Consider the following 26751-nt stretch of genomic DNA (forward strand, 5'->3'; position numbering starts at 1 on the left):
ATAAACATATATCATTATATAGATTTAGAAATAGGAAATGTAGATTATGTATTTATCTTTATAGATATAGATATGGTCATACTGGAAATCAATTCAGAGAGCATGTTTATAAGTATAATATTCAAGAAGCTAATTCTTCTTCTTCTTCTTTAATTTATCTGTGATGTAGTTTTTGGTTTTTTATTGACATATCTGCGAACGAGCTCTGCTTGTGGTAAACCAAGCAGGTTCCCTGATATTTTAGATTTAAACCTTTTCTTAATTAATACCAGATTTAGAATAAATAATAAGCTGGTTTTTTATTCAAGTTACACTGAAAAACACTAATCACTGTGTTTCCACCGATCTCAGTGTTTTTTTGACTGTACTCTTTTTGTTCAAGTTATCCACGAAGTGGCTTCATCAATCCACAAAGTGGCTTCACAGATTTTTGCAAGTTTGGTTTTACGTGCTCGTTACACGATCTCACTAGTTATACTGAAAAACACTAATCACTGTGTTTCCACCGATCTCAGCGTTTTTGACTGTATACCCATCACAGTGTGTCCCATATACAGTCTCACTGTAGGGATCCGTGAAGCAGTTAAACGAAGTTGTTTTGCAAATTCACTGATCAACCTTACTGTGAATTTGGTTTTTTTTATCTCACTTAGTTTTATAGTATTTCATCAAAGTCGGGGGACGTTCACTGGAGTCAGTGAGGAAGGAACCCCAAACCTTCCGTTTGCTAAAGCAACTTATTTAGACTCGATGATTTAACCACTACACCAAGTGAGACAGAAAGTTTTAGTTTTAGATTGATTAAATATTGATTAGGGGATATATGAAAATTTTAATTTTAATAATTTTTTCAATTTTTGTTCAAGTTTTCTTTTTTGTTCAAGTTTTTTCGCAAGTTTGTTTACGTGCTTGTTACACGGTCTCATCTGCGAAGCAGTTTCACTGATTAGTTTTATACTAGTATCTGGGGACGTCCACTGGAGACAGTGGGGATAGAACCCGAACTATCGGTGAAACCGCTTCACGGATCCGTCTGATAACAGTTAATTACCAGCTTAACTCTGTACTAGTGGTTTGCACTAAGTGAGACAAGAAATGATAGATTTTAAATATAAAAGAAGTGAATTTAGAGCTAATATATAGTAGTAGATAAAACAAGGGAATCAACAAACAGTAAAATTTGGCCCGATTCGACATGCGCGATTAGCGTTAGGAGAAAGGGACAAATTTTATTGGTGGTTGATTCCCTTGTTTTATCTACTAATTTCTCCGTAGTCATTATTTTCGATAGAACACATTTATCTGTTGAGAGGAATATGGGCGTAAGAGTCAAATAGTGAAAACCGTTACCGAGACAGCGTAACTATATCTTGCAAAATTCATGGAGACGGCGAATGTCTTGTAAGATTTTATAAGACAAATGCCTAGGTTGCCAGAAGATATTTTGCAAACTGAAGGGCAATTTATGCACATACGTTTGTAACAAATTTTTTATATTAAGTCAATATCTTGACGTAAAATCCTTGGAGTTTGAACGTGCTTTTAAATTCTTACATCTACAGGCTGAATGAATAATTCCAATCTATCACAGCAGTGCACTACTGTATCAGATTCGGCGAAGTTTGATAAAAAACAATTACACCTATGGTATAGTTCCTCTACATTGATCAAATGACCAAATGAATCAAATGATAGGAATAGTTCCTTCTCTGCTTTCATCGCGCACAAAACTAAAACAGGCATTTCAACTTGACGGGCAGAGGCAATACATATTCTATAAATCAATAGAAAAGAAAAGTCACCCGCTGTTACGTTTTGTTTGGTATATGAGAGAATCCTAGAGAATAATTTTTGACTAGGAAAAACTGATTTCTAGCTCATCATAACGAATTGCTAAATTTACGATAAACAAATGCGATCTTTGAATTCGTCCAATTTCGACCCCTGGAGCATGCCACTTGTTTGCAAATTATCCAAACTGTTTACTATTAATACGACCCCATATCGCACAATCTTGACAAACATTATCCATTGTTTGATCACAGGCTCCATTCCATAAAACATGCCAAAATTATATGCTAAACTCAAAAGTTCATTTATAAATAAAACAAAGCTGTCACTTTTATTCAATTTCCTTAACTTTCCACTTGTAGGTTAATAACAATTTAGTAGTAATAATGTATCATTCGGCATATGATAACATAATAGGGTGCGGCAATTCAAACAATTCAGAAATCCCTGTCGACCTGAACGAGAGCCAATGCATATTTGCCGAATTCATGGAAATCAGCGGAGGGTTATTCGGATTGGTGGGATGTATCATTCACACTTATATTATATTCAGCTATAACTTCAAACAGTACGAGCAGAGAATTCCAATTCAGACTCTCATAGTTTGTCTTTCATGCTACGACTTGTTCTACTGTTTCGGATTAGTTGTATTGAGTGTTATAACTCGGCTACCCGAGTACATCGAAAATGTCGAATGCCCAATTATCGGCATCTGTTTCCTTAAAAACCGAACATCCTTCTGTTGGGAATAAAAACTAAAATTTAACAGCAGCAGCATCTAATACTTTCTGATAACTTTGCATTTTAGCTGTTAGAATGGTTCTTTTTCCGAGCAGGTTAGCCATCAAAATGCTATCAAAATTCACCAACAATTGTTTGGTGGTTTGTCCACTTATTGAACCGGTTGAATTGTGTACTAAAAGATCTTTCCACGGCGTCAGAACTATTTCAGATATCTGAACTAACTAACAACAAATGATAGCAATAATATTTTCGTCAGAAACAAAAATCAGAGAATTAATACGCAACTTCAAATCAAACTATCTTGCCAGCTAACAAACAAAGTAATCTCTCAAACTCAAAACTTTCCGCTTCACAATCTGTTTTCTCCGTTCGTTTCTCTCATTGCCAACCTACAATCTACTTATCGCTCTTAACAGTGTTCATTTTTACGTGGACTAATTAAAACAAAAAACTGTTTTGACCTCACCTACTCAATGATGAAAATTAGGCAAAAGCATTAGCAAAACTCAAGCCAGGCCAGGCAATTTGTGTACATCTGAGACCTAAATGAATGTCTTTACCATACTTGTAAGTATGAATTGAAAAGCCTGTACATCCTGAAGAATTTCAATGTCATTTCTTCTGCTTTCAAAACTCTGAGGGAAGAAAAAAAGAAAAGAAAGAAAGAAAGAACAATGAATTTATCCATCAATTATTACAACAATTTTATTATAAAAAATTCTAGTTTACAGATGGAAAAGACAAATAACGAGATCAATGGATCTTCTTTTCAGTTTGCCCGCGTACTTTGCAACTGAAACGAATAAGCATTAAGTCAGAGCGAGAGAGCTCTCCGGATGTAAAGTATGAGATAAATGAAAATCAGAGATAAAAGGGCAACAGCTCTTTTTAGCAATTACAGTCTCCAAGCTAATAATTTATCAGAAGCTACCAGCTAAGTACAATGGCAGTTAATCCTATTCAAGACCAGCCGCAACAGACAATGTGCCGGGAGAGAATATGTATGGGCTGCTTTGGGCTCCAGGCACCGTTTGTATGCTCTCGGAAAATCACAAAAGCAGGCTTCCAGCAACGTCTCAAGTTGAATAAGAACCCTACAACTCATTTACCATTGACGGTGGCGCCAAAGCGTTTACAATTGAGAATTTTTTCGTAAATAATTTTCAAATCTAGTTAAGTAAAAATTCTTTCTCAATGTTCACATTTATCAGTATTCCCTCTAAAGTAAATGAATATTGAAATTTTGGTCTGCAAAGTGAAAATTGGTAGAAACGTTGAGTAACTGCAGCAACCAAACACAAGAACACCATATTAAATGATCGGATTCCTAGATGTTCTGTAGTTAATAAGATGAGATTTTGGTACGTAAAGCCGTAGTCATTTTTATAGAGACCCAATTGGTTGCTGAGTTTTCTTCAGGATACCTCAGGAAAGATAGTTTAGAGTCGATGTTTAGGTCCAAACATTTGGATACTGATTTATCTCAGATGACGGTAGAGTTCGGAGAAAAAATTTTTCTGAGTTCGGAGTTTAATTTTTCTGGATACACTGATTACTAATTCAATTGTTTAGCCAGTCATTTACTTGTTTAAGAACATTTCCCAAATCCGAAATCATCAATTTGTAATACAATAGCTTTTAGGTTGGTATCATCTGCAAATAGGAGAACTGCTAACTTTTTTTGCAAAGCAGTGGCATATCGATTACAGATGATAAATATCTAGGACATCTAGGAACCCTTTTTTCTTGGCTCTTGGTCCGCAATAGTTAAGCTTAGTATTTGGCCATAGCCTTTAACCTCAGCATAGAATGGAGTGTCTTGGATCCTAATAAGGCTAAATGAATCTTCCAGTTGAATCATCACAACTCTTCCCCTATTATTCAACCTATTCTTAACAGCTTACTAGGTACAACAGTCAATCACAAATCAATTAAAAATGTCATTATCTGATATCCAGGTTTGAGTCAGGCATAGCATATAGAGTCAAATATTTTTAACTCAAATATTTTGTCTGTTTTCTTATTTGAATCATCTTGATTAGATTTATATGTTTCAAATGATGTTTTCGATACGGAAGGGCTGCCTGCTATAACTCTTTTCTCAACGTTTACTCCAATTTCTGATGCTAAGTTTATTGCCGCCTTGTTTCTTCTTGGGTTGCTTTGTCCTCGGAGTGACGCTGCTCTGGCAGTATCAAAATCTTGACGTCATCTCCGCGACTATAATTTTGAACAAGCTCTGAGTCCGACAGAGCTTTTATTTCTACTTCTGATGTTCAAGCTGATACATTCTTCAAACTCGGCTCGAAAATGTCTGTGTCTAATTTCGACGACATCATTGATAAAGTAACTAATTCGTTTTTTTTTCTATGATTTTCGGCTTAGATGGGTTCAATGCGGAATGAACTGATTGTAAAGTTTTTAGCTAAGGAGGAAAACTCAGGTACCGCTAAGTTGAAAAAGCGATGTTTTAGTTACTGAATAGGACACTAGTTGAACTAAATCATAGGTTCTATCTCAAACAATTCCAAAAATATGCCCATCATATTTTGAAACCTTTCAATGCCATTTTAGATGCAATTCACATAACAAACAATGAATTTTCATGAAAATTATTGCACGATTTACTTTTGGAGGATTCTGTAGAATTCCTTGGAAAGTTATACTCCGTTATTTGAAACCTATTACAACCTCAGGCAAAAGTATGAGGTTTCAAAAGTGGGCTTGTCTTTGAGTGGTTCATTCTTAGTTTTATAAAACTTAATTACATTGAATCCTTTGCAGAAAAAAATTTTTCCTCTAAGGCCTTCTAGCATTTCTTTAAATTGTCTCCTTAACTTACTTAACCTACTCAAATCTTTTAGTTTAACTGTTGTTTACAACAAACTTGCTCATACAAATCAAAAATATTAGGCACTTACAAAAATGCCTCAGATCGGCAACTTTTTTCAAATGTAAAGAATTAAAAGCATTGAAAATTTCTGAAATGGTTCTATCCTCAAATAAGAATTACACAGCTACCATAACCGAGTCGTATAAAAAGTTTTAAAAAATCTGATTCTAAAATCTCAAATTAAATATAACGTGATAGGTTGTACTAGGTTATTCATAATCTGGTGCTATCAAAAAACCTATCAATTATCAATCGAAATAATTACAATAGTCAAAATAGGTAGGTGGAAGGAAACAGTTGATTAAGTTATCATAATATCATTTTATCGAAACTCTCTTTTTATGGTGGTGTTGCTGCTAGCAGCTAACCGATACTTTGCAGTTTGCCGAGTGCGCGCATATGATCTACACTTCTCAAACCATCGAATAAAAAAGTACGCTTTTGGGATCTTCATAGCCTCTTTAATCGCAGTTGTGGCTAATCAAACCAACTACTGTTTCTTCGTTCTACAGTATTCTAGATTAGCAGATATTTACGAGTATATATCACTCTTCTGGTACGTATCGTTTAACCTCCCGATGGTCGCAATTACTGTTAAACTTTATATCAAGATCAGATCTCGGATGAAACGTCAAATATGTATGGACGAATATTACAATGCAGCAAGCAGGGGTGCCCTCGCCGAGGATATCCAGACAGAGAAAAGTTACCTTAGAGCAGTTATGATATCAACAATAATCACAGTTCCATTACTTATTTTAGACTTCTTGATGAATTTGTTCACAATCATATTCTCCTTAACACCAGATGATTTCTTTACTGAGCGCTACAGCAACAGCTTCATTTTTGATGGCAGGGTGTTATTAGCTTCGCTTGTGGGTTTATTGTTTGTGATAAATCCGTTTATTTTCTACTTTACCAACGAAGACTTCAAGATCAAGTTGAAAAGGCCCATCAGAGAGTTTAAGAAGCGATTGGGCATTGGCCCTCAAATGAGAACTGTGGACCTTAATACATCAGATCAACCCGTGGACTGACACTGTACAAATATTTATCAACTAGCAGCACTGCAAAGATTAAATTGAGGTTAATCAAGACACCTTTTCTCTCAATTTAATTTTAAAAAGATAAAAGGAGTCTAACTATCGAATTGTTTATCAGACTTTTTATACCACTGGATGAGATGGGCAACCAAAAGAGAATTTATACCAATCTAGTAGTATCCCTCAACGATAGGCCGGTAAAAACATTCACTCCATACTTTCAAACTTTTTAGAAGCAGCAGCAACTTCGCCGGAAGATTGGAAGACTGACTGGCTAGTAAGAGACCGATGGGAACAACGACGAGAATGATAAAAAATAACAAAAATTTAACTCTTACTGAAATATCAAAAAACAGTTTTTCAAGTAACACAGCTTTAGTATAAGTATACGGCTCCCATGAGTCCACATAAATCACCATCAGATAGAGATTGAATGGAGAGAATGAAATTAAGTCATACTCAAATTGCGACGAAATGATCGCAAGAAAATGTCACTCGGAAAAACAGGTCTCGGTAACATATCCGAAGAAGTCCACAAGGCTCATATAATTTGAAACTTCACAGCAGAACGAAAAACATAGTGAACTCAAGCGATGCAAAGCAAAACAAAACGCCAAACAGTCAAAACAATATCTAAAACAACTAGTGGGAGCTCAATTTCTATCACAGCGTTCTTCAGTCGGGTTGGGAATATAAATTCAATAAAGGGGGATTCAAATGACGTCATTAGATGTCATCATATACCCCTACGAACAGCAAAACAATAGAAAGTGAAAACGCTAGACGTAAAAAGTAAAGTGCGCAAAAGTCAAAAAGCACCCGAAAAGTCAAAACAGTCAAGCGAAAATTTTGCAAAAAATATGGCCAGTAGAATACCGGAAACGACTCGAAGAGTCCCGCAATAAAAATCTAAATAATTCTATCCAGTTGACAAAGTTCAAAACGAAAAAAGGAACATTACTAATAACCAAACAATTTTTAGTCAGAAATGTGTGTTCTGTGTGTGTGGTGGTGGTGGTGGTGGGGGGGGGGGGGGGGGGGGGTCTGGGTGATATAGTAGGATAGTGGGGCGGTAGGTAGGAGGTGGCGGCTTAATCAGATATAGGGGTAGTTTGGCGGGGGGGGGTAGGTATGTTGGTGGGGATAGGTAGGTAGAAGGGGCGTAGTTAGGCGGGGGGTATGTAGGTGGGATACGCAGGAGTATCGGCTTTGGGTGTGGCAAGGCAGGTGGGGGAGGGTGTAGGTAGGAGCAAGATCGATGCCCAGTGGGGGTATGAGAGCGGGTAGATAGTTAGAGGGGGAAGGTGCGCGGGGGTGGATGTGGGGGGGGGGGGTAGGTGGTTGGTCTTACTTCAAATACGGGATAGACTTGTAGGATTAGAAATTCTCAAAATGAACCTTCCACCTTGAATACTACCAGCAGCTCCCAATAACTAAATATTACAAACCAAGCTACTGTTACAAACCAAGTCCAATGTTAGAAAATAGAGGTAAACTATCAAAAAGGCAGGTAAATTTTCGAATAGAAAACAAGTCAAAATTCAAGCCGCGAACAAACTTGCTTCAGCTAAATAACATAACAGGACAAAAAAAAACATAGCAGGACAAGTCCTGAAAAACAATCCAAAGAATTGAATGAAGAAGTAATCACTCCACTGACGATGAAAACAAATGATTATTAAAAACCAAGACTTGCATATTTTTTACGAGAAATATAACGGCTTTCGAAATGAATAAGCTTCCAAAACAAGTTGAACAACCTTTTTTTCAAGCAAAAAGTTCAGAAGTTCAGTTGAAAACGTGACAAAAAAAATACTAAGCAACCGCTATAGCTTTTTGATGTCAATGTCTTCGAAACCAAAGTTGCACTGCTAATAACCATGAAGGAAATCTGCACCAAAATCAGTCCTCTTGAGTTTAGGAAACTTGAAAATGACCTGCAAAAAAGTTCTGAAAGCTTGAAAAAAAAGTTTGAGAAATGCATATTTGTCTATTTTATTCGTACTTACGTCATCAAAACCAATTCATTCTCACTGAAAAAGACAAAATAAAAGAATAGTTGAAATCTATTTGCACATAAAAAGTACAGAGTCAAAAAGTGCTAAAATTGTATAAACAAGCCAAAGTTACAAAAAGTTTGCAAAATTAATTGAAACCAATCAAATTTATGCAATAAAAATGTACTGAATAACACAAACAAAAGCTTAGAAGAAGCTTCATTTTCCATAAAGAAAAATTTTAGTTTTAAAAAATTGCTGAAATTCCTGTTATGATCTTTAGAAAAATCCGTTAAAGATCTTCCAGCCCTTAAAGAGATGCATTGACCCCCCACAGATCGATTAACTTGAAAAATGACTGATTCACAGAAGCTTGAAAAATGGGCAAATTGGATTGGAAAGTAAAAAAAATTATGATAAAAATATCTTCAAAACTATTTCATTGCCGCAAAAATATCCAGTAACCCATCCCCAAAGCCAAAAACAACTCAAGGGCTCCTTAAGATCGATCACTCGAAAAAAAATTAAACAGCATCCTATAATCAACTAGCAAGCACTAAAAAGAATCACTGACCCTTAACACTAAAAAATCTCGAAATGGTCCTTAACCGTCAAAAATATCGAAAAGTCACAAATATTTTAAAAACTTGAAAAAACTAGCGAAAATAACAAAATTTTTGTAATTAGGTTTGCATTACGATAACACATACCTCAGAAAACATGTATGAAAAATATTTCTGGCTTTCACTAGACTAACAAGAGCTTCAACTAATGTCAAATGAAAACTCTTAACAAAATGGTTGAAAACAAAAGCACAATTTTGTGGTCGAAAAATTCAAAAATTAACCTTTTCACCTTGAATTTTCCGTTACAAGCAATTTCAGTATACTAAGCATCTCAAAGCCTACTAACGCCAGCTGAGGGCGTCTATTGTAACTTAATGCCCGCCGAGCTTCACCTGTTTATCATGTTTCGAAAGCTACGAGTCATCAGTGTAAAAACATCTTTAAAAAAACAGCCGAGGAATTCCGGAAACAACTCGAAGAGGTCTTCGACAAAAAAGAAGCTTTTACAATTTCTAGTATCTGCTGGCAGAAGGCCACCGTTCAGCGAAAAAAAACAACTACATTACACTTCAATTCAGTAACCAATAAATTCAAAAAATTGTACAATGGGCCAAAAATCAAAAACAGTGAAATAGTTCAAAACCTTCAAATTAGCGCCAAGCACCATTTATTTACCAAAAAGTTGAAAACGCAATAAAATCAACTTGAGTATTATTACAAAATCTTACAGGCCATAAAAATCATAAAACCCGATTTTCACGCCTACATTTTTCTCTGATTCAAAAGAAGCAACGAACAAAATATCCAATCTCTTCTCTCCGCTCTTCAAATTTGATCGTCAAACCAGCCTTTTCTCTGAATTTCCGAGGAAACGTTTTGGAGAAATGTGTGTCAAGGAAAACCATTACTTATTGACATTACTCAAGAAAAAAGCAAGTTCAAGTTAATTATTGAAATATTTAGCCCCAGCAACCACCACAGCTACAAAAATCAGAAAAAAATCAACCATATCCTTATATAAAAGAAGTTCACATGGAAAAGAAAACCTTCCACCGCTCTGACAATCTGATGAATACAATGAAAGGCGATCAAACTACACAAGAGAACTAAAATGTGAGGTTTAAAACATTACGCGCCAACAACTCCCAATACTCGGATATACCACAACGACTAAGTTATTTTGGAAATCCACATATTCTGCAAACATGGCACCTTATAACGAATACGAAATGCCTCAAAAATATAGAATAAAAAAATGAATCGAATAAAATAAAACGTGTTTGCCAATCAGAACGTATTACAAGAGAACACGAACAAAAAATATGTACAGAGAAAAATGATATTCTCACTTATTTCAATTTCATCCATTTTCAAACAAAGGTCCCATAATTTTGCACACTATAATAGGTGAGCTATAATTATCTAGGTAGAGTGAAGTAAATTATTTACGATAAAAAATTTTACCATACAATTGAAATGAAAACTCAGGCAAAGTAAAAAAAAAGTTACGGCGAGACAATGGCGAAAATCACTTTTTAATATTTTGAGGCATGACCAAAAACTCGCAACTAAAATGGCACAGATGGCGAATTAAACACGCTGACGGACCCTACCAATAACCACGCTCCACAGTTATAAACTCAATTAACAATTAAATTTGGGGTCGACTGTTGCGTGTTTGAAACAACGAGCAGCAACAGAATTCATTTTCGAAACTATTTAAAACCATAACTGACCATGCAAAAAGTCAATCAATCATATTTTACTATCCATTTCTCTAAAAACTTGTTGAAAATCGAATTAGAAAATTACTGCAAAACTGTTTTGAAAACTGTTCCGACCAACTTACCCATTACCTTGTCTGAATTTACTGATTTGCCAGCGAGTGAATATTACTCCTTCGGTTTGTAAGTTAATTGAAATGTTTTCTTAAACAATTTGCTAAAACAATCAACCAAAAACAAACAAGAATTCTTTCTGAATTTTTTCTTTAAAAGTAGGGACTGTTTTAAAAAACAGACTAATCTTTTCTAACTTAGTGATTTGTTTCAAAGTAAATAAAATAACTCCACCATTTTACTCTTATTATAGTTACCTCATACTTAAATTTCAACAATTAGCTTGTCTTAAATCTCAATTCTCATTAACTTCGCTTAAAAAATTAGTAATAAGAATAAACCGGTGGAAAAATCTTCAATTCTTCATAAGAAAATCCCTATATTAACAAAGTTTCTTAAATTAGGTCAAAGCCAAAAAGATTGTTGGATAGCCTCTATTGAGATTCAATCCGTTAACATTATCAGTTAAAAATTAGTAAGCGTGCGTAAAAAGGAGGCTCACTAATGTCCGTTGGCACATGATGTTCTGACCCCGCTCATCCAAACTCTTGGCTTAACTTTCTAACAATTAAAGCAAAGAAAGACTCTGTTCCAAAAGTTGAGAAAGTGGTAACAATTGTTTTAAATTTTGACAGATTGTTGAGGAGAGACGTGGATATGAAAAAAAGTAAGTCATATTTTCTTTACTTCAATAGAATGAACGCCAAAACAGAAGAAACGACAGACATGAAATCAAAAAATACCAAAAAGTAATCAACATTAGGTAAAAACTTCATTATCAACGAACTTGCGTTGCATTTATTTAATTTGCATTAGATTAAATTTTCTCAATTTAGAATTATACGAAGGCAGAAGTCAATAAAATGACCTCGGTTCTCACTTATAAAACTAAATGCAAAATCAGATCAAAAACAGAGGTCGCCAGTCACCCAAGCTAGATAAATAATCACGAGGTAAGTATTTATTGACTTAAGTCATGTTAGACCTATGAAATTAATCAAATGATTGATACATAAAATAGGTTATCAAATATTTTAAACCGACTAATTAGAAAAAACAGTAAAATTCCGAAAAACGAGAACTCAAATTTCTGCAAAAAATTGGTGACAAAATTTGTAAAAACGAATTACAACTTAACATAAAAATTCAAAAAAATTTCTTGGGAAACAGGACAAGTAAGAAAAAACAATTAAAGAATTGACCAAAATCAAAATCTTTTGTAAAATAACGGCCTCAAATTTCTTTAAAAACCCAAAATGATTTGTTGAAATCGTTAACCAATTACTACCCATTAATTTCAGAAAACGGCACACATCAGTTCAGATTTCCACTGAGCAGGAAAGTGAACAAAACTAACACCAATGCATGTGAATAACGACAATGTTAGGCGAGAGGAGTTTCGGTTAGTATAAGACGCTCCAAAATTGGAACCGACAAATATTTTGATTTATCTGAATTATCAGAGCATTTAGAATTAAAGCAACTGATTCTTTGCACGTGTGTTTCAGTAGGACTCAACTAAGATTTCTTGTTACTTAGATCAATTTTCAACGACAAAAAACAATAAAGACAGGCATTTTTTTTCAAAAATTTCTGAAACCTAGTTGAAAATCATGGGTTCTCAAATGGACACATTCAAAAAGTCTACCTTTTTTCCTCAAACCACCAATTAGACTGGTCAACAATCAGCCTAAGATATAAGACCGTAAAAAAAACAAATATTGTTAAATTCTGAAATTTTTCTACACTTAACGAAAACTAATTAAGCGTCAATTAAATTTGAACGCAGCAACATGCCGAAAGCGCCATCAAAGTATCAAATGAGAACAGAATGTAGAATCACGTCTGCTACCCTATATAATTAGGACGACCTTTACCAATGAAACTAAAGGGCCAAAAAAAGAAATATCAATAGAAACTATCAGAACTCAAAATTCACATACATTTCTTTGAAATCATTTAGTTTCAAAGCACAAAAACTAAAATAAATCAAACCAGTATTAAGGCTCATTTTGTGACACTATAGCAGTCAATGGAATTTTCGTTACCCATAATGTAATAAACTACCCATACTACAGAAAAAAAACAATTGTAGTCGAAAACTCAAAAATGCACTTTTTTACGAAAAAAATAGTTTTACAATCATCAATGCCATAAACTGTTAACTATAACAAACAGATAGTTTTACTAAGACCTTGTTACAAATTAAATGAGACTTTCGGGCATATGCTCAGAAGCAATACAACAGAGGACAAAAGATGGCAATTCTCAAAATTTTAACTAAAACGGTTTTAAGGTCAAAAGGTCATTTCTTGCCCACAGACCAATCAGGCTACAGTATCTAGGCACCGTTAAAACACGAGCATCTTATTTCTATACTTTGCCGGAATGTAACAAGAGCCCAAACATAAGTCAAATGATCGCACATGAAAAAATAATGAATCTAAATGCCGAAAACTCTTTATTCAAATCCAAATATAACATACAACTACTTTTATTCTAAACAGCCACGATGATACCAACTATGACACCATCTATTTATGGCTTCACGGCTACTAAAGCACCAAAATATTAAAAACCGTAACATAATTGCGCCAAAATTTAGAAAAAATTACCATAAATGTAAACCCAATGCATAATTTTTCACAATAAATGTCAACCTCCATAATTCCTCGTAAAAAACATTTTTTAAAGAAAAAACAACTTAGTTTTATACTCTACGCTTGTCGCGCTTTCTAGTGATACTCAAGATCTCTTAACTTGTGTATACTTAGACACATGCAAAGATAAACGATGAAAAATGGCTTCCCAAGTGAGAACAAGCATTAGATTCCTTCTCCAAAAGGTAGAGAGGGATCAATTAGGACAGAGCCATATAAAAGACAAACCAATTTACCAGCTCCCAGTTGAAACATACAGATCGAGTTAATCGTTCTTTATTAATATTAAACGTTTGTCAAATGTCTGGATTACAAGTTTGGACTGCACGCTGGGTCACAAAACAACAAATACTTCTCATGCTTGTAACATTTGCGTTGTTGACACATCCGAACAGTAAAGCTGAATTGAAATGATTATGAAATATTTCAATGTGAACACTTCAATCCGTAATCATTCGAATTCCTTTTACAATGCACGAGTCTAGTTACAACCGATTAATAGGATGCGCTGATGTAAACGCCACAGATGAAAATGTATATCTTCACTTAAACGACGTTCAGTGCTTAGCTGCGGAGGTTTCGGACATCAGTCGGGGCATTTTTGGTATCTTGGGCTCTATAATCCACGGTTATGTAATATTTAGCTATACATTCAGACAGTATGAGCGTCGACTACCAATCGAAACGTTGATCTTGATATGTTCCTGCTACGATTTTTTCTACTGCTTTGGGCTAGTTATTCTATGGATAATAGAAGGCCAAAAACGATACATATTTGAATTGGAATGCCCCGTTCACTTTACTATTACAACTTTCTACCAAAACTCGCTTGTTTGGGTCACGTTGCTTCTGGCGACAAACCGATTCTTTGCCATTTGCCGGCCAAGGTACTATGCTTACTACTTCTCAAATCTCAGGATAAAAATATATGCATTATGTATACTTGTCGGAGGACTGATAGCAGCATTGGGAAACCAAGCGAACTACTGTTTTATACAAGCCAACGATTCCCTTTCAAGAGCGTCCAAGATATTTGATTACATTTCTTTGTTCATTTATGTTGCAGTTCACTTGCCTGTAATAATCACAACAATAGTGTTGTACATCAAAATACGAATGAAAATGCACAAAGAAATACACCAACACGAGTTTTTCAATTACCTCTCGGACGGGGCTCTCAGTGAAGACATTCGCAATGAAAAGTCTTACCTCATAGCTATTCTCATATCAAGTATCATTACCATACCCTTACTCATGGCCGATTTCTCTCTCAAGGTTCTCACAATTTTATACTCAGTCGACTACAAACTATTTGACCCTGATGATGACGGCGATATCGACAACAATGCCTCCTATACAGCCAATCTGGTTATAGAACTGCTCATTTGTTTGCTTTTTGTCATAAACCCGTTCATATTCTACGCAATCAACTCGGATTTCAGATTAAAACTGAAGCGACCTGTCCGAGAACTGAAAAGGCGGATGAGATACGGAACGCAAATGCAAGTTGCAGAGCTCAGCACATCAACTCAACCTCTAAATTAATAAACGTAAACTCACCTTCCAAAATAGACAATTCTTCGGTTAATGTATTAGAAATGTAGCATAAAAATGATAATATCAATTGCCGTTCCAACCCTCCATGAAATGGCCGCCACCAACTTTACAAGAGCCTGGCTTCTTTTGCTACGTCAACTTTGGCGGACTAATATCTTCAGGGGCGTATTAGTCACTTGAAAAGTCAAAACGGTCAAGCAAAAATATAGCATTAAAAAGACCAACCCGTTTACAATAATTGCTTCAAACTTCGTTCCAGAGCAATTAATTATTTAATTATTTACAGCGGTTAAAAAATCAGCAAAAATTTTATTTTCTAAAAAAAAAACTGAAAAGCAAGAATTCTCTCAAAATAGGAAATAAAATCCAAATTGAACGAAAACGAGATGAATTACTGTTCAGCATAAATCAGCGATTCCTTTTTATATTCATGTATAATGAATAATGCGACTAGTTATTCTCGAATGAAAATCGGGAACTCAAAAAGGTCAACAAAGAAAACAAGATGCCTGGCCTAAAAATGTACATGACACAGAAAGTTCCAACAATCAAACATTCACCTCGGAGGAAATAGTGTAACCATCAGCCAAGAAGCTGGAAAAGTTTTGTAATATAAACGCGGATATCTTTTGAATATCTTGCTTTGCAATTCCCAAGGTAATGAAAACGATAATTAGTAAAAAACCGTTACTACAATTTTGTCTTTTAAAGCTTGCATCTCCTTTGAATTTCAGATAAGATAACCATAGAATATAATTGATAACACAGCAATTTGTATGCTCAACACATCGCAATAGGCAGGGAGAAACAATCAAAATTCATTGCATTTTAATAAAGTTAAACAATTCATCTTTTAAAATAGCTTCAATTATCTGTTTCCATTATTTTTAAAAAACAAAACAGCAAGCGAGGAACAGGAGCGGAATAGAACTCTTAAACTAACGTAAACAACAGGAAACTGCAATTTCAATTCTCATTTTTTGTTCCTACAAAAAACCCTTCCAGTAGATGTGCGTTTGTGACTGAGATACATAATTTTTCGACTGAGATACAAACATTCATTCTTAACTCAGCAAGCTTAGACAGCTAGGTGACAACGCCTTTAGAGAGCAGAACAGATTAATAAAATTTTGAAGCAAAACTACTCTTTGTAGTAAGGTTTATAAACAATGCGAACCACTTTTGGACACTTTGTGTTTTGCAGAAATAAAGTCTCAACCGATAGTAGAATTTTCGGCGGTTTACTAATTAAGCTTAAGTTCAACTCTTTTTTGAAATTTTAAAGCAAGCGGTAACAAATTTTAATATAAACTAACTGAAACATGTACCTTTTGATTTCTTTAGAGGCAGAGCAAAATTAGTACACAAATTGATCGTTGCTGTTTCTCGTGGACTTGCTAATTTTAAAACATTTATTGCATAACAAAACTTCCAGACAACAAACTTTCACTTTGATATAAACCATAAAAAAACACTCAAACAATGCTGAAAAAAGAGCCGCCGATGACGCAGAACGGCACTGAAACAGAAAAAGACAACAGACGAGACAAAAACTGACAAAGTCCGAATTTTTCAAATTGGGTGTGCAACTTAAGTTAGATTCTAAAATTATACTTGATTCGGCTTCTAAACTGAGGGCTATTCAGCTTAAAGCAAATGCCAGCTAACAATCTCTCTTATAAACTTTGATAACCTAGTGCGCGATGACTTATTGACCAGGCTTTGTCTGTTTATTTCGTTTCCTTTGATTTTGCTTTTTTGACCTTCACCGAATTCAGTACATTGCGTAACTCAGTGACAGAAAAACTAAAATCTTTTCATTTGAAACAGTTAGTTAGGTAAATCACGAGTCAAACGTAAAACTCGTCACATTTGTAAAACGAAAAACGTAATTGAAAGGTAAAACGAATTAAAAAGGAGAAGGCCTCAATAATACCCGTTGAGAGGCTGAAGTCAGCTATTATTAGTTTTACAACATCAAAACCTATAGAAATCATGAGCCGGTGCAAAAAAACAAACAAACAGAGACCAACTGCATATAGCATTGGCGGCCAAAACGAGCATTTGGAATAGATAAAACCAGCTCAAAAAAGTCTTTAACTGGAGAAGTGTGGATTAAGAGTTTTCAATAAAATTTTTTGATTTGTTTTGATTTCCCTTACAAAGCTATCTGGAAAAAAATATCAGATCAAAACTTCTGGTAATTGGTAGTTTAAATTTAAGTTCCTTTTCCAACAGCCAGTATTCAAAGTGAAAACCAAAACAAAAATTGTGAAATATCTGCTTTCCATGAACAGGTTCTTTTTGGACTGCATTGTCTTTTGATTAAAAAAACTACAAAATTCACTTTAATCATCAATAATAAAATGAAACCAACTAAAGTGGGACAAATTGCTCCCCAGCGACAGGCGGGGCAACCTAATTTAGAGGGGCAGTGACCTAGATAATCTTGATGCGCGCGGAAACCTCCGATCAAGAAGAGGTTCGAACCCTCGACCTCCGGAGAAGACGGCAGCATTACCCATTATGCTATCCAGATCTTGCGACGACTGATCTTGCAATCAACTTTGTTTTAGATACAGACATAATTTCTGAATAAGAGCAATTTAGGTCGCGCAGAAATTCAGGAATGCAAGCTTACAAAAGTCACTCGAGAAGTGAAATCGAGTGTTCAACAAGAACACGGTCACGCAATTTTGCAGAAAAAAGATACACACATTTTCAATAATTGCCTAAAAATGAAAACAGTCGATTGCTATTCTGCATCTTCTTGCAATGCTTCTTTTCCATCTTCCTGTGATTGCAAAAATGGTTTTCCAAAAACAAAATCAAAGAGTTTCCCAGAACTTTTTAAAATTCTTAAAAACTACATAAAGTCTTCATATTTTCATCTTTCTTTCACTGTTCTCTTTTGTTGACCCTCCTTATTTCTTCAATAGGTGTTTCTTGAAAAAGTACATTATCTTAACCTTAAAAAACTTTCTCAGCCTTCGTATCTTAAATTAAGATACGAAGGCTGAGAAAGTTCTTTTAGGCACAAAAAATTTTGATACAGTTTTCATCCATCATTTTTAGTCTTTTCAAAGAGTCTTAAAAGTTTCTATAAGCAATTACCAGAGAAAATGTGTAGCCTAAAATCTACAGAAAAACTTTGACGAGAAAATGAAAATCATGCAATATGTTTTATAATATGGAATTGATCGCAGACATTCAACAACCCCCTTCCTCAATTTAAAAATTAATATTTAAATCGTTGAAATTTATTATTCAAAAGATTTCATATCGTACTATTTTCAGGTTATACATGGTACATTTCTCTAGGATGCGTATGAATTTTTTCCGATTTAGATGTTGGAGAAAAAAAACAATCATTCGGATATCCAGGTGTCCGAAAATAAGAGATCGCATAAATATATTTGAAGAATCTAATGAAAGCACAAAATGGAAACATCAATACAATATTCACGTGCGAACAGCAAAAGAACGCTTGAAGCTCAGACTGAAGACTTTGAGAATGTCAACCAAATTCCGTCAACAATAATACTTTCTACACTCAATTCAGCCAATAATTACTCAGGCACATTAGCACATTTAGCGGTGACGCTCTAAAACTTTAATTGTTCCAACATTTCCATCAGGTAAATTTATGCGAGGCTGCCTTTTTCTCCAGGCCAATTCGGAAAACATTCTAAGCATCCTTGGAAAAAAATATAAGGTACCATATGAAAGCTCTTGAAACGTAGATTTCAACAACATAACTTTAATCTTACTTTTCTCAATTACATCAACAGTTCTCTTAATGAGACCGTGAAACCCCGGATACTAGGCGCTGGGAAGTGAGTTGGGGGATATTTCAAATTAATTTAACAACTTTTGTTGCCATGTTGTCCTTTAGGTCGTCTGTTTTTTTTTGGCAATTGCTACAATACTGTCGAAAAATAGATAAAATAATGAAAAATGTTTCTATGATTAAGGGTACGTGTTGAAAAATTATAGTGAAGGCTGAGAAAACTTTATTAATTCAGCAAACTTTTCTATATATAGTTGCGACCCTGTCAGATGAGCGTAGCTACTATCCGATTACTATGGTTAATACAATCCAAAGAATTTGGCCTGCATTGGTGCTGTCTTTTTTGTAAGATTGTTTCTATTGCCATTTTTTCTATTGGTTTGACGATTCAAGACGAATAAAACAGGTAAAATCCAGCGTGCATTAAACTGCATTGTAGTCCCTGAACTAGTAAGTCGCTTTAAGTGCTTATTGTGCTGCAATTAGCAGCATGGCTTATAGTCAATGTGAAAAGGCTTGGTCGGTTCATGAATGGAACTACAAATGACCTTAATCCCAGTTCATAAAATTCTTGAGCAAGCTAAAACTATTTTTGAATTCTGATTTTTGAGGTACATGTATGGTAAGGCAAATTTAACACAAAAAAAATGTTACTAATTTTTGCATTTTTTTATGATTTTTAAAAAAGGTCGTTATTTGAACTTCCAAAACTAAGGGTCAGTTAAAAATTGAGTTGTTCAAAACAGGTTTTGGGAGCCTCAGCTTCAGCTTTAAGATACTTCAGCAACTTTTAAGTAAATTTATCTTCTTATTCAACTTTCATTGTTGTTTTTGGGTTTATTTCTCTTTAGTAGGTCCAAACCAATTTCTGCTAGCCAACTAAAACATCTCTTATAGATTTTGACAAGAGATAATTTGTTTTAAAGACCCAAATTTCAAAAATCAAAATATCCCAAACATTAATTGTATTTTTTTTACAATTTCCTTCATTTGTCTGAATTATCTCTTCGGAAATTTTGACTCACTCAAATTATGCACATTTCTATCTGTGATATATTCCCGGTCATTCGATACAGCATCCATTTTCGCTATCTGGCGGCTAATAATCGAAAAACGTTGTCGCTAAATTACGTAAGACAGAAGAAGGTAACATAGTTGGAGAAATAAATTTATTTTAAATTAAAGAGTCTGCTGAATTTTTTACCCACTCAATGTGCTCTTATCCGGTATCAAAATTACTCTACAAAATGTTTATTAAACACATTTCTGTTGTTGAGAATTGGGTCATTCGAAAAAAAATCAAATTAGGAAGACTGAAGTTTAAAACTAAGGTGCAGAATAACAAAAAAATCCAAATCTTATTTAATCGTTTCATTAGCATTATTCATTGACAATTAAATTCCTCAGTGTTCATCAACTAATGATTGTTAACTTTTTAAGTCGTTGTTTTGAAACAGAAAAACGCAGAAATAAACTGACCTCCCGCTCCCTGACCAGACGCACTGCCCACTCGCCTATCAGGCCCTTCATCTTGCTATGCTGCAATCGATTTTATTTTAGCAACAAGCTTTACTTCGGAGTTAGAACAAATGAAATCACTCAAAATGAAGAACGAAAGCGTGAAAAAGTCACTTGAGAAGTCAAAGAATGTTCTAGAAGAAAAGCGCAAAATGGTCAAGCCAAAAATTTGCAAAAAAACAACACGTTCACAATAATTGCTATGAACTTCGTTCAAGAACAATCAAAAATTACCTATTTTCGTGCTCTTCAGCCCTACAACCCCAATTTGGATTGAAACAAGAACAGAAAATGACAACGGACACTGAATTTGGAGCAGAATGAGCAAAGAATGAAAGTCACCAAGAGAATAGATAGAGATTTTGCACAAAACGTAAAAGGTTTTAAAACAATCAATTTCTGTTAAATGGAGTAAAGAACGCACCGCACAAATAGTTCGCTGCGAAGATGAGGGTTGGTTATTAAAATATATTTTTTTCTACAGAAGTATCTACATTTTAATTGTTTCGTTTTCTGTAATTTAGTGCATTGAAAAATGTTCTCTCATTGTCTTTTTTATAGAGCATTATAGCGAATAGGAAGTGATAATTTCGAGTACAAAACCAAGAGAAAGCTTTCAGCAAAAAAAAATAAAATTATTTGCCAGTCTTCATGGAGCCATTCATTGACAGTTGGTTCTAGCTTCTTGGCTGATTATTTCAATATAGGCTCCAGTAACCTCCTGAACCATGCAGTATTAGGCGAGCCCTCCTGTTTCTATTTAAAATCAGTAGTTGCCACTCCAAAAAAGTTGAGTCCATGACTCGATAACTCGTACATGAACAATATTAAAATACTTTTCACGAAACATCGCTCTTTTATCACTGGGCGAACAACTAACTATTTATATTCTTAATTCGGTTTTCAATTCGAAGGGAAGTAAAAGCTTCAACTTCTTTCCCATGCATAACAAAGACAGCCTCATAAGCGCATATATTCCCATTAACCTTTCTTTGCGATTGATTTAGCGCATTACATAATGCAATACACGAATATTAAAAAGCAGAGGATAGCTGAACGGTAAATTCGATTCAATATCAGCAGAAAACAAATGGAGCCATTCAACGATATTTTAGATCTCAATCATCTCAGCATCAAATAAACTACAGACCAAGTTTTGACGACTTCGGCTCATCTTCTCTGGAAATAGATTCTATGGCAACGCCTACCTTTTTTCGGATTCTAGGCTCAATTAATGATTTAAAGGAAGCAGCTGTATTAAAATCGGGTCCTATTGGCTGCCTCAAACTGCTTTCTAGAGCTTCTGGCTTCTTGTATGCAAATGGCACATCACTGACTTTCAACTGATGCTCTGCTAATTTTTCGTTTTTCACGTTGTTGAACACTACGTAACCCATCTTGTATAATTTCGGATTTTCAATTGCAGCGGGTTTTTGTATCATTGATTTGGATTGAGAAGCTTTCATACCAGGACCCGTCCAAGTACCCCAGCCAAATTGGGTAATATCAACCGCTGTTTCCATTGCATTGTCAGGCTTATCCTCCTCCATTTCTTCTATTAAGTCTTCGTCGTTCTCAAATGCTTCCTGAATTGCAGAAGTATTTGCGGAAGTCCTCAAATAAATGTCATCTTCCCTAGGTAGGGACTTTAAAAAATTCGTTGGGTTGATATGCAGCTGACTCTCTTTGGAACCAAATTTACGTTTAAAACCGCCTCCGATTTGCAAAGTTGACTCACCAATGTCTTCCAGATTTTTCCTGTACTCAATAACTTTTTCAGGCTCAACATCATCGACTAATTTCTCACTATCACTTCCTGATGAATAACCATCACCGTTATTCAAAGATATTTCTAAATTCGGACCACGTTTATTTGTAACTACCTGCCATTCTTCATCGTCTTCCGAATCTTCGTTAACATCGTCATCAATGGCCATTACTTCATCTTTCTTGGCAGTCAACTTCTTATTCAGTTCTCGCTTGCTTTCCAACTCGTCGCGTGTACTCTTTTCATGCTTCGCATAATGTGACAACTTTCGGTCCCATTTACTCGTGACTCGGTGCCTGAGAGTTGTACGCTCCTGTATACGACGATCACGCATAACTGTATTTAGGCCTTTAGATTCGAGCTCTTCTTTTAATCGCTCCATTTTATATCTCGTCTTAAGCCGCTTAAATTTCTTACTTTTGATAGATTTTTCTCTTTTGAATCTGGCGAGCTGATTGGAAGTCAGAACTCTGTGTCTTCGGAGCTCCTTTAACCGAGCTAAAGCTTCGTCATAGTCTAATTTGTCTAATAAATTAGTTTCGCTATCAGTTAGACCTGACATCTTGGAGGGTATCTCAGCACCTGCTGATTTTAAAGTGGCATATACTTGCTGCTCTAAAGAAGTTGGATTCTGTGCTGAGCGCTTAGTGATATCTGCAGCCGAGGCGAAATGAGTAAGAGGTTCTTTGTCTAATGGAAACAGCAGCTTTTCTGCCTGACGGTTTGCTTTAACTATCGGCTCCCAGTCTGATACTTGTGCACTAACGGCAGTGTAATCAACACTTCTTTCAGCTGCTCGAGCGGCAATAGTAGTAGCTTCAACTTTCAGGGTTTTATCTGCGCCAGATTTGGATAGCTTGGACGCCAAAGACTTTTTCTTAGAAGTTTCGGAGGACTGATTGATAAGTTTTGAGAGGGAAAGGTCTTCATTTTTGTTCAATCCTGCAGCAGAAGCGTCTCCGGAGATCCCAAGTTCACGACGAACTTCTCCTTTTGCTCCTTGTCCAAAGATATTAAGGAGTTTCTCATGAGCTGACTGATCGATTTCATCTTCATCCATCACACTTATAGCATCTGATCTATAAAATTTCAATCAAAAAGTTACCTTTCCGGTTGTTTGCTTAAGTGTACAAGCTAATATGGGCTCCTTTGTCGTGCAAGGAGCATGTTATTAGAGGTATGTTATTACAGTAACGTAAATCGAATGAAGTCCACTTTAGTCAACATAAAAGTGGTGGTTTCTTTTGATTTTTTTAATCAATCGACACGTTCATCAGAAGTAGATAGATCTTAATTCCCAAAAACTGACTACTTGGAGAAAAAAATCCAGATAGAAGTTGGTCAGTTTTCTGTAACAGCAGTGAGTTGAGTTCCACGGGAAACCTGTTCAAAGTGATCATGCCTCAATCAGTTCAAGAAAAATAGTGAAATCAACAACTTAATTAACAGATTTCACGTGGAACTCAACTCAATGCTGCTTGCAGAAAACCGGCCACCTTCTATCTGGATTTTTCCTGTAATTAGACATGTCAGCTTTTGTTGTTGTCGGGGTTTCGCAGTTGCCTGCAGGGATAAGTAAGTCCCAGTCGTCTTTATTTAAAAACTTTTGCTCGTGTTTCTGCACAAATGACAATCGCAGAACAATTGCCACGTGAAGAGATTTTGTTCATCGAATCTTTGGATCTATTCTGTTTCTCCCCCCCTCCCCGTGTTTTTTACGCCCCCAGTTACAAATTACATGTTGTTATATAGCACGCTACTATGTGAAAAATAGGACATGCGCCTAGGGGCGTTAAAAAATATAAGCCCACTAAGCCTAAGCTGGGGGAGAGAATAGATCTGAATCTTTCATTAAATTTCCCCATAAAAGTTAGCAATCGATCTTTAAACCCGTTGAACTTGGGAATAGCATGTCGCACTCAAACTGAAGAGAGACTAAACAAAGCAAACTGAGTGTTCTACATGCTCAGAAGAAATGTTGCGTACCAAGTCCTTTTTCTGACTTAAGATCTACTAAAATTTGATGACTATTCGTGGATTGATATAAAAATCAAACAAAACTATCAATATTAAGTCGCCAAAAATTGGCTTCAAAAACAGGCAGTTTACCGTGTAAAATGCGTTTACTTTTATAAACGAGTGTACTGCAGAAGTTTTGATAAAACTTTTTTAGAAGACTGGTAAAAAAAATCAAAAGGTGATTGCTATAACAGTTCTTTGAAGTTTTACATGGTTCTCCTCAAAGGTTTTGTTTCCAGTTTTTCGATAAAAAGGCAATCAATTTCGACTCTCTTCTCTTTTTAAGTGCTTTTGTCTGATTATCGAAGAAGAGCGAATAACACGCAATTCAGGCAGACGAAAATCGAGATTTGAATTAGAACGCCCATAGAGATACTGTTTACTTTATAGGACTGTTGAGAACTGAGTAGGGCCCAAAGAACTGTTGGAGCTGAGTAGGGCTGTCTCCGAATCCATTGATCTGGATAAAGAAGTGCTTATTAATCAGTTTAACCTTCACGACACACGAAACTGCTTTAAGCTTTTGCGAAGTTTTGGATTTTCGTCATTGATTCCAACAGCCTTGCGAAATGAAAAATCAGTCCTCTAAACTGATTTGGAAAAAGCGGAAGGATTTAACTCGTATTTTGGTTCGGTTTATCGCGAAAGCCCAATCACCGCTCTACCTAGCTCCGTGGAGGCAGAAATAGCTTTATTGGATAATGTAAATATATCAGTCCTGTCTATTGAAAAATATTTGGCATCATGTGCAGATTCTACTTTAATGGGCAATGATTTATTCCCATCCTTCATTGCCCGAGATTGTGCCTCTCAGCTAGCTCCTCTCGTTGCAGTACTATTCTACTGGATTTTGAAAAACCAGAAATGGCCAACTATTTGGAAAACGTCCATGGTTACTCCACTTCATAAATCCGGATCTACAGCACTTATATCCAATTACCGACCAATCAGCATATTACCAGTGCTGTCACTAGTCCTCGAACGTGCTATTTTGGATTATCTTTTCCCAATTGTTCGGCCTCTCATTGTTCGTGGTCAACATGGTTTCATTTCAAAACGCAGTACGGTTAGCCAACTCATCGAATATCTGGATCTTGTTTACACGGCTCGTGATCAAAACATACCAAGCCTTGCCATATATTTTGATATACAGAAGGCTTTCGATACCGTTCCTCATGATGTTCTTCTGAACAAATTGGCAAATGTTGGGCTCGATCTGAATTTTCTCACACTAATTTGTTCTTACCTTTCCAATCGGAAGCAGTGTGTCAAAACTAATCAAACATATTCGAACACTATTCCTGTTACTTCTGGTGTTCCCCAGGGGAGTGTACTTGGCCCCCTCTTCTTCATTCTTTTTATGAATGACTTACCCCTCAAAATACTCCATGGCTCATATTTTTTATTTGCTGAAGACTTAAAGATTTTCACCGTCGCTTCTCCTGAACTTATTCAAGATGATCTGGACAGTATCAACTCATGGAGTTTATCAAATGGTCTTAAATTTCATCCTGCAAAATTCAAGATTCTGCCATTCAATTATTCTTTATCAGATGAATTAATTCTGGGTGAAGTGGTCTTACCTACTGTTGACTCCGTTCAAGTTCTGGGTCTGCTTGTTTGCAGAATTCTGTCTTGGAATAATCATATTCAAGATAAGCTAGCGAAATGCAACAAAAAATTCTACTTTCTAAAAAGGCATATTCCTTTTTCCACTCATGTACATAGAAAAAAGATGCTTTATCAAAGTCTCTTGCTTTCCGTTATACTATATGGGTATCCTGCCTGGAATGCATCAATATCCTCTCTAAAATCACTTAAAAGTTTCCAGAAAAAGGTTTTACACTGGATTCTTCCGTCATTAGACTATGTTTCAGCTCTTCAGTCGCTTGATATGCTACCGATCTGTTTCCAGCTCATCAAAATAGATCTCATACTCTTGTGGAAAATCCAACACAATCAAATAGACATACATCACAAATTGTCATTCTCCCAACAACAGACTCGCTCTTAAGCTCGCTGCCTATTCGAAGTTCGAGCCACTCAAAAATTCAACAGTGATGCGAATTTCTACGTAAGGTCAACACGCGCAGCAAACGAACTTCTGCGACGAAACATCATTTCTTTTGAAATGCCGTTTACATCTTACAAAAATGCAATTCACAACTTCCTAAAGTCATCCATTTCAAACTTTAATTCTACTGTGTCATGTGCATTCTTCATAAAATGCTACTGTAACTTCTGTCGTTGAATAGATAATCCCAAATACTTTTTGTTTCATATCATTTGGTTTTATATACTCCTTTGTACTTCCCGAAATGTGAATTGAGTCTTTTACTACTACTACTACTACTACTACTACTACTACTACTACTACTACTACTACTACTACTACTACTACTACTACTACTACTACTACTACTACTACTACTACTACTGTAACATAAACGTAACGTAGTTAATTGAAAAAAAAATAGCGTAGCTAATTGAACGCTTAATTTTGTTAAAAGGCATACTTTTGAAAATGAACAAAAACCGAAGAACGATGTGAGATTGCTCACAACTGG

The 26751-nt window shown here is 35.4% G+C and overlaps 2 protein-coding genes across 4 annotated transcripts; one reads left to right on the forward strand and one right to left on the reverse strand.

Annotated features, from left to right (window-relative positions):
* The first annotated feature begins 1286 nt into the window (after window positions 1-1286).
* Window positions 1287-6999, forward strand: LOC142347861 (uncharacterized). 3 transcript variants are annotated; one of them, XM_075399021.1, is made up of 3 exons: window positions 1287-2499; window positions 5735-6514; window positions 6708-6999. In XM_075399021.1, exons 1-2 carry the CDS (start codon window positions 2178-2180, stop codon window positions 6463-6465), a joined length of 1053 nt encoding a protein of 350 aa, XP_075255136.1. In that variant the 5' UTR covers window positions 1287-2177; the 3' UTR covers window positions 6466-6514; window positions 6708-6999. The 3 variants fall into 3 exon arrangements, with proteins under 3 accessions (XP_075255136.1, XP_075255128.1, XP_075255119.1); XM_075399013.1 differs by having other exon boundaries at window positions 6705-6998; XM_075399004.1 differs by having other exon boundaries at window positions 5735-6999.
* Window positions 7000-21443: 14444 nt separating this feature from the next.
* LOC142337309 (U3 small nucleolar RNA-associated protein 14 homolog A-like) lies at window positions 21444-23247 on the reverse strand. Its single transcript, XM_075386508.1, has one exon. It carries the CDS (start codon window positions 23223-23225, stop codon window positions 21540-21542), a length of 1686 nt encoding a protein of 561 aa, XP_075242623.1. The 5' UTR covers window positions 23226-23247; the 3' UTR covers window positions 21444-21539.
* Window positions 23248-26751: the final 3504 nt, after the last annotated feature.

Source organism: Convolutriloba macropyga, chromosome 1, assembly GCF_964194025.1.
Source record: "Convolutriloba macropyga chromosome 1, txConMacr16.3, whole genome shotgun sequence".
In the NCBI taxonomy this organism is placed as follows: Eukaryota; Metazoa; Xenacoelomorpha; order Acoela; family Convolutidae; genus Convolutriloba; species Convolutriloba macropyga.

Bases quoted from the DNA above. Each gene is read 5' to 3' on its own strand.
- LOC142347861 (XM_075399004.1), top strand. From the start codon at position 2,178: ATGTATCATTCGGCATATGATAACATAATAGGGTGCGGCAATTCAAAC. The intron at 2,500-5,734 runs GCATCTGTTTCC...CAGTTGATTAAG, and splicing joins TGTCGAATGCCCAATTATCG to TTATCATAATATCATTTTAT.
- LOC142337309 (XM_075386508.1), bottom strand. From the start codon at position 23,225: ATGGATGAAGATGAAATCGATCAGTCAGCTCATGAGAAACTCCTTAAT.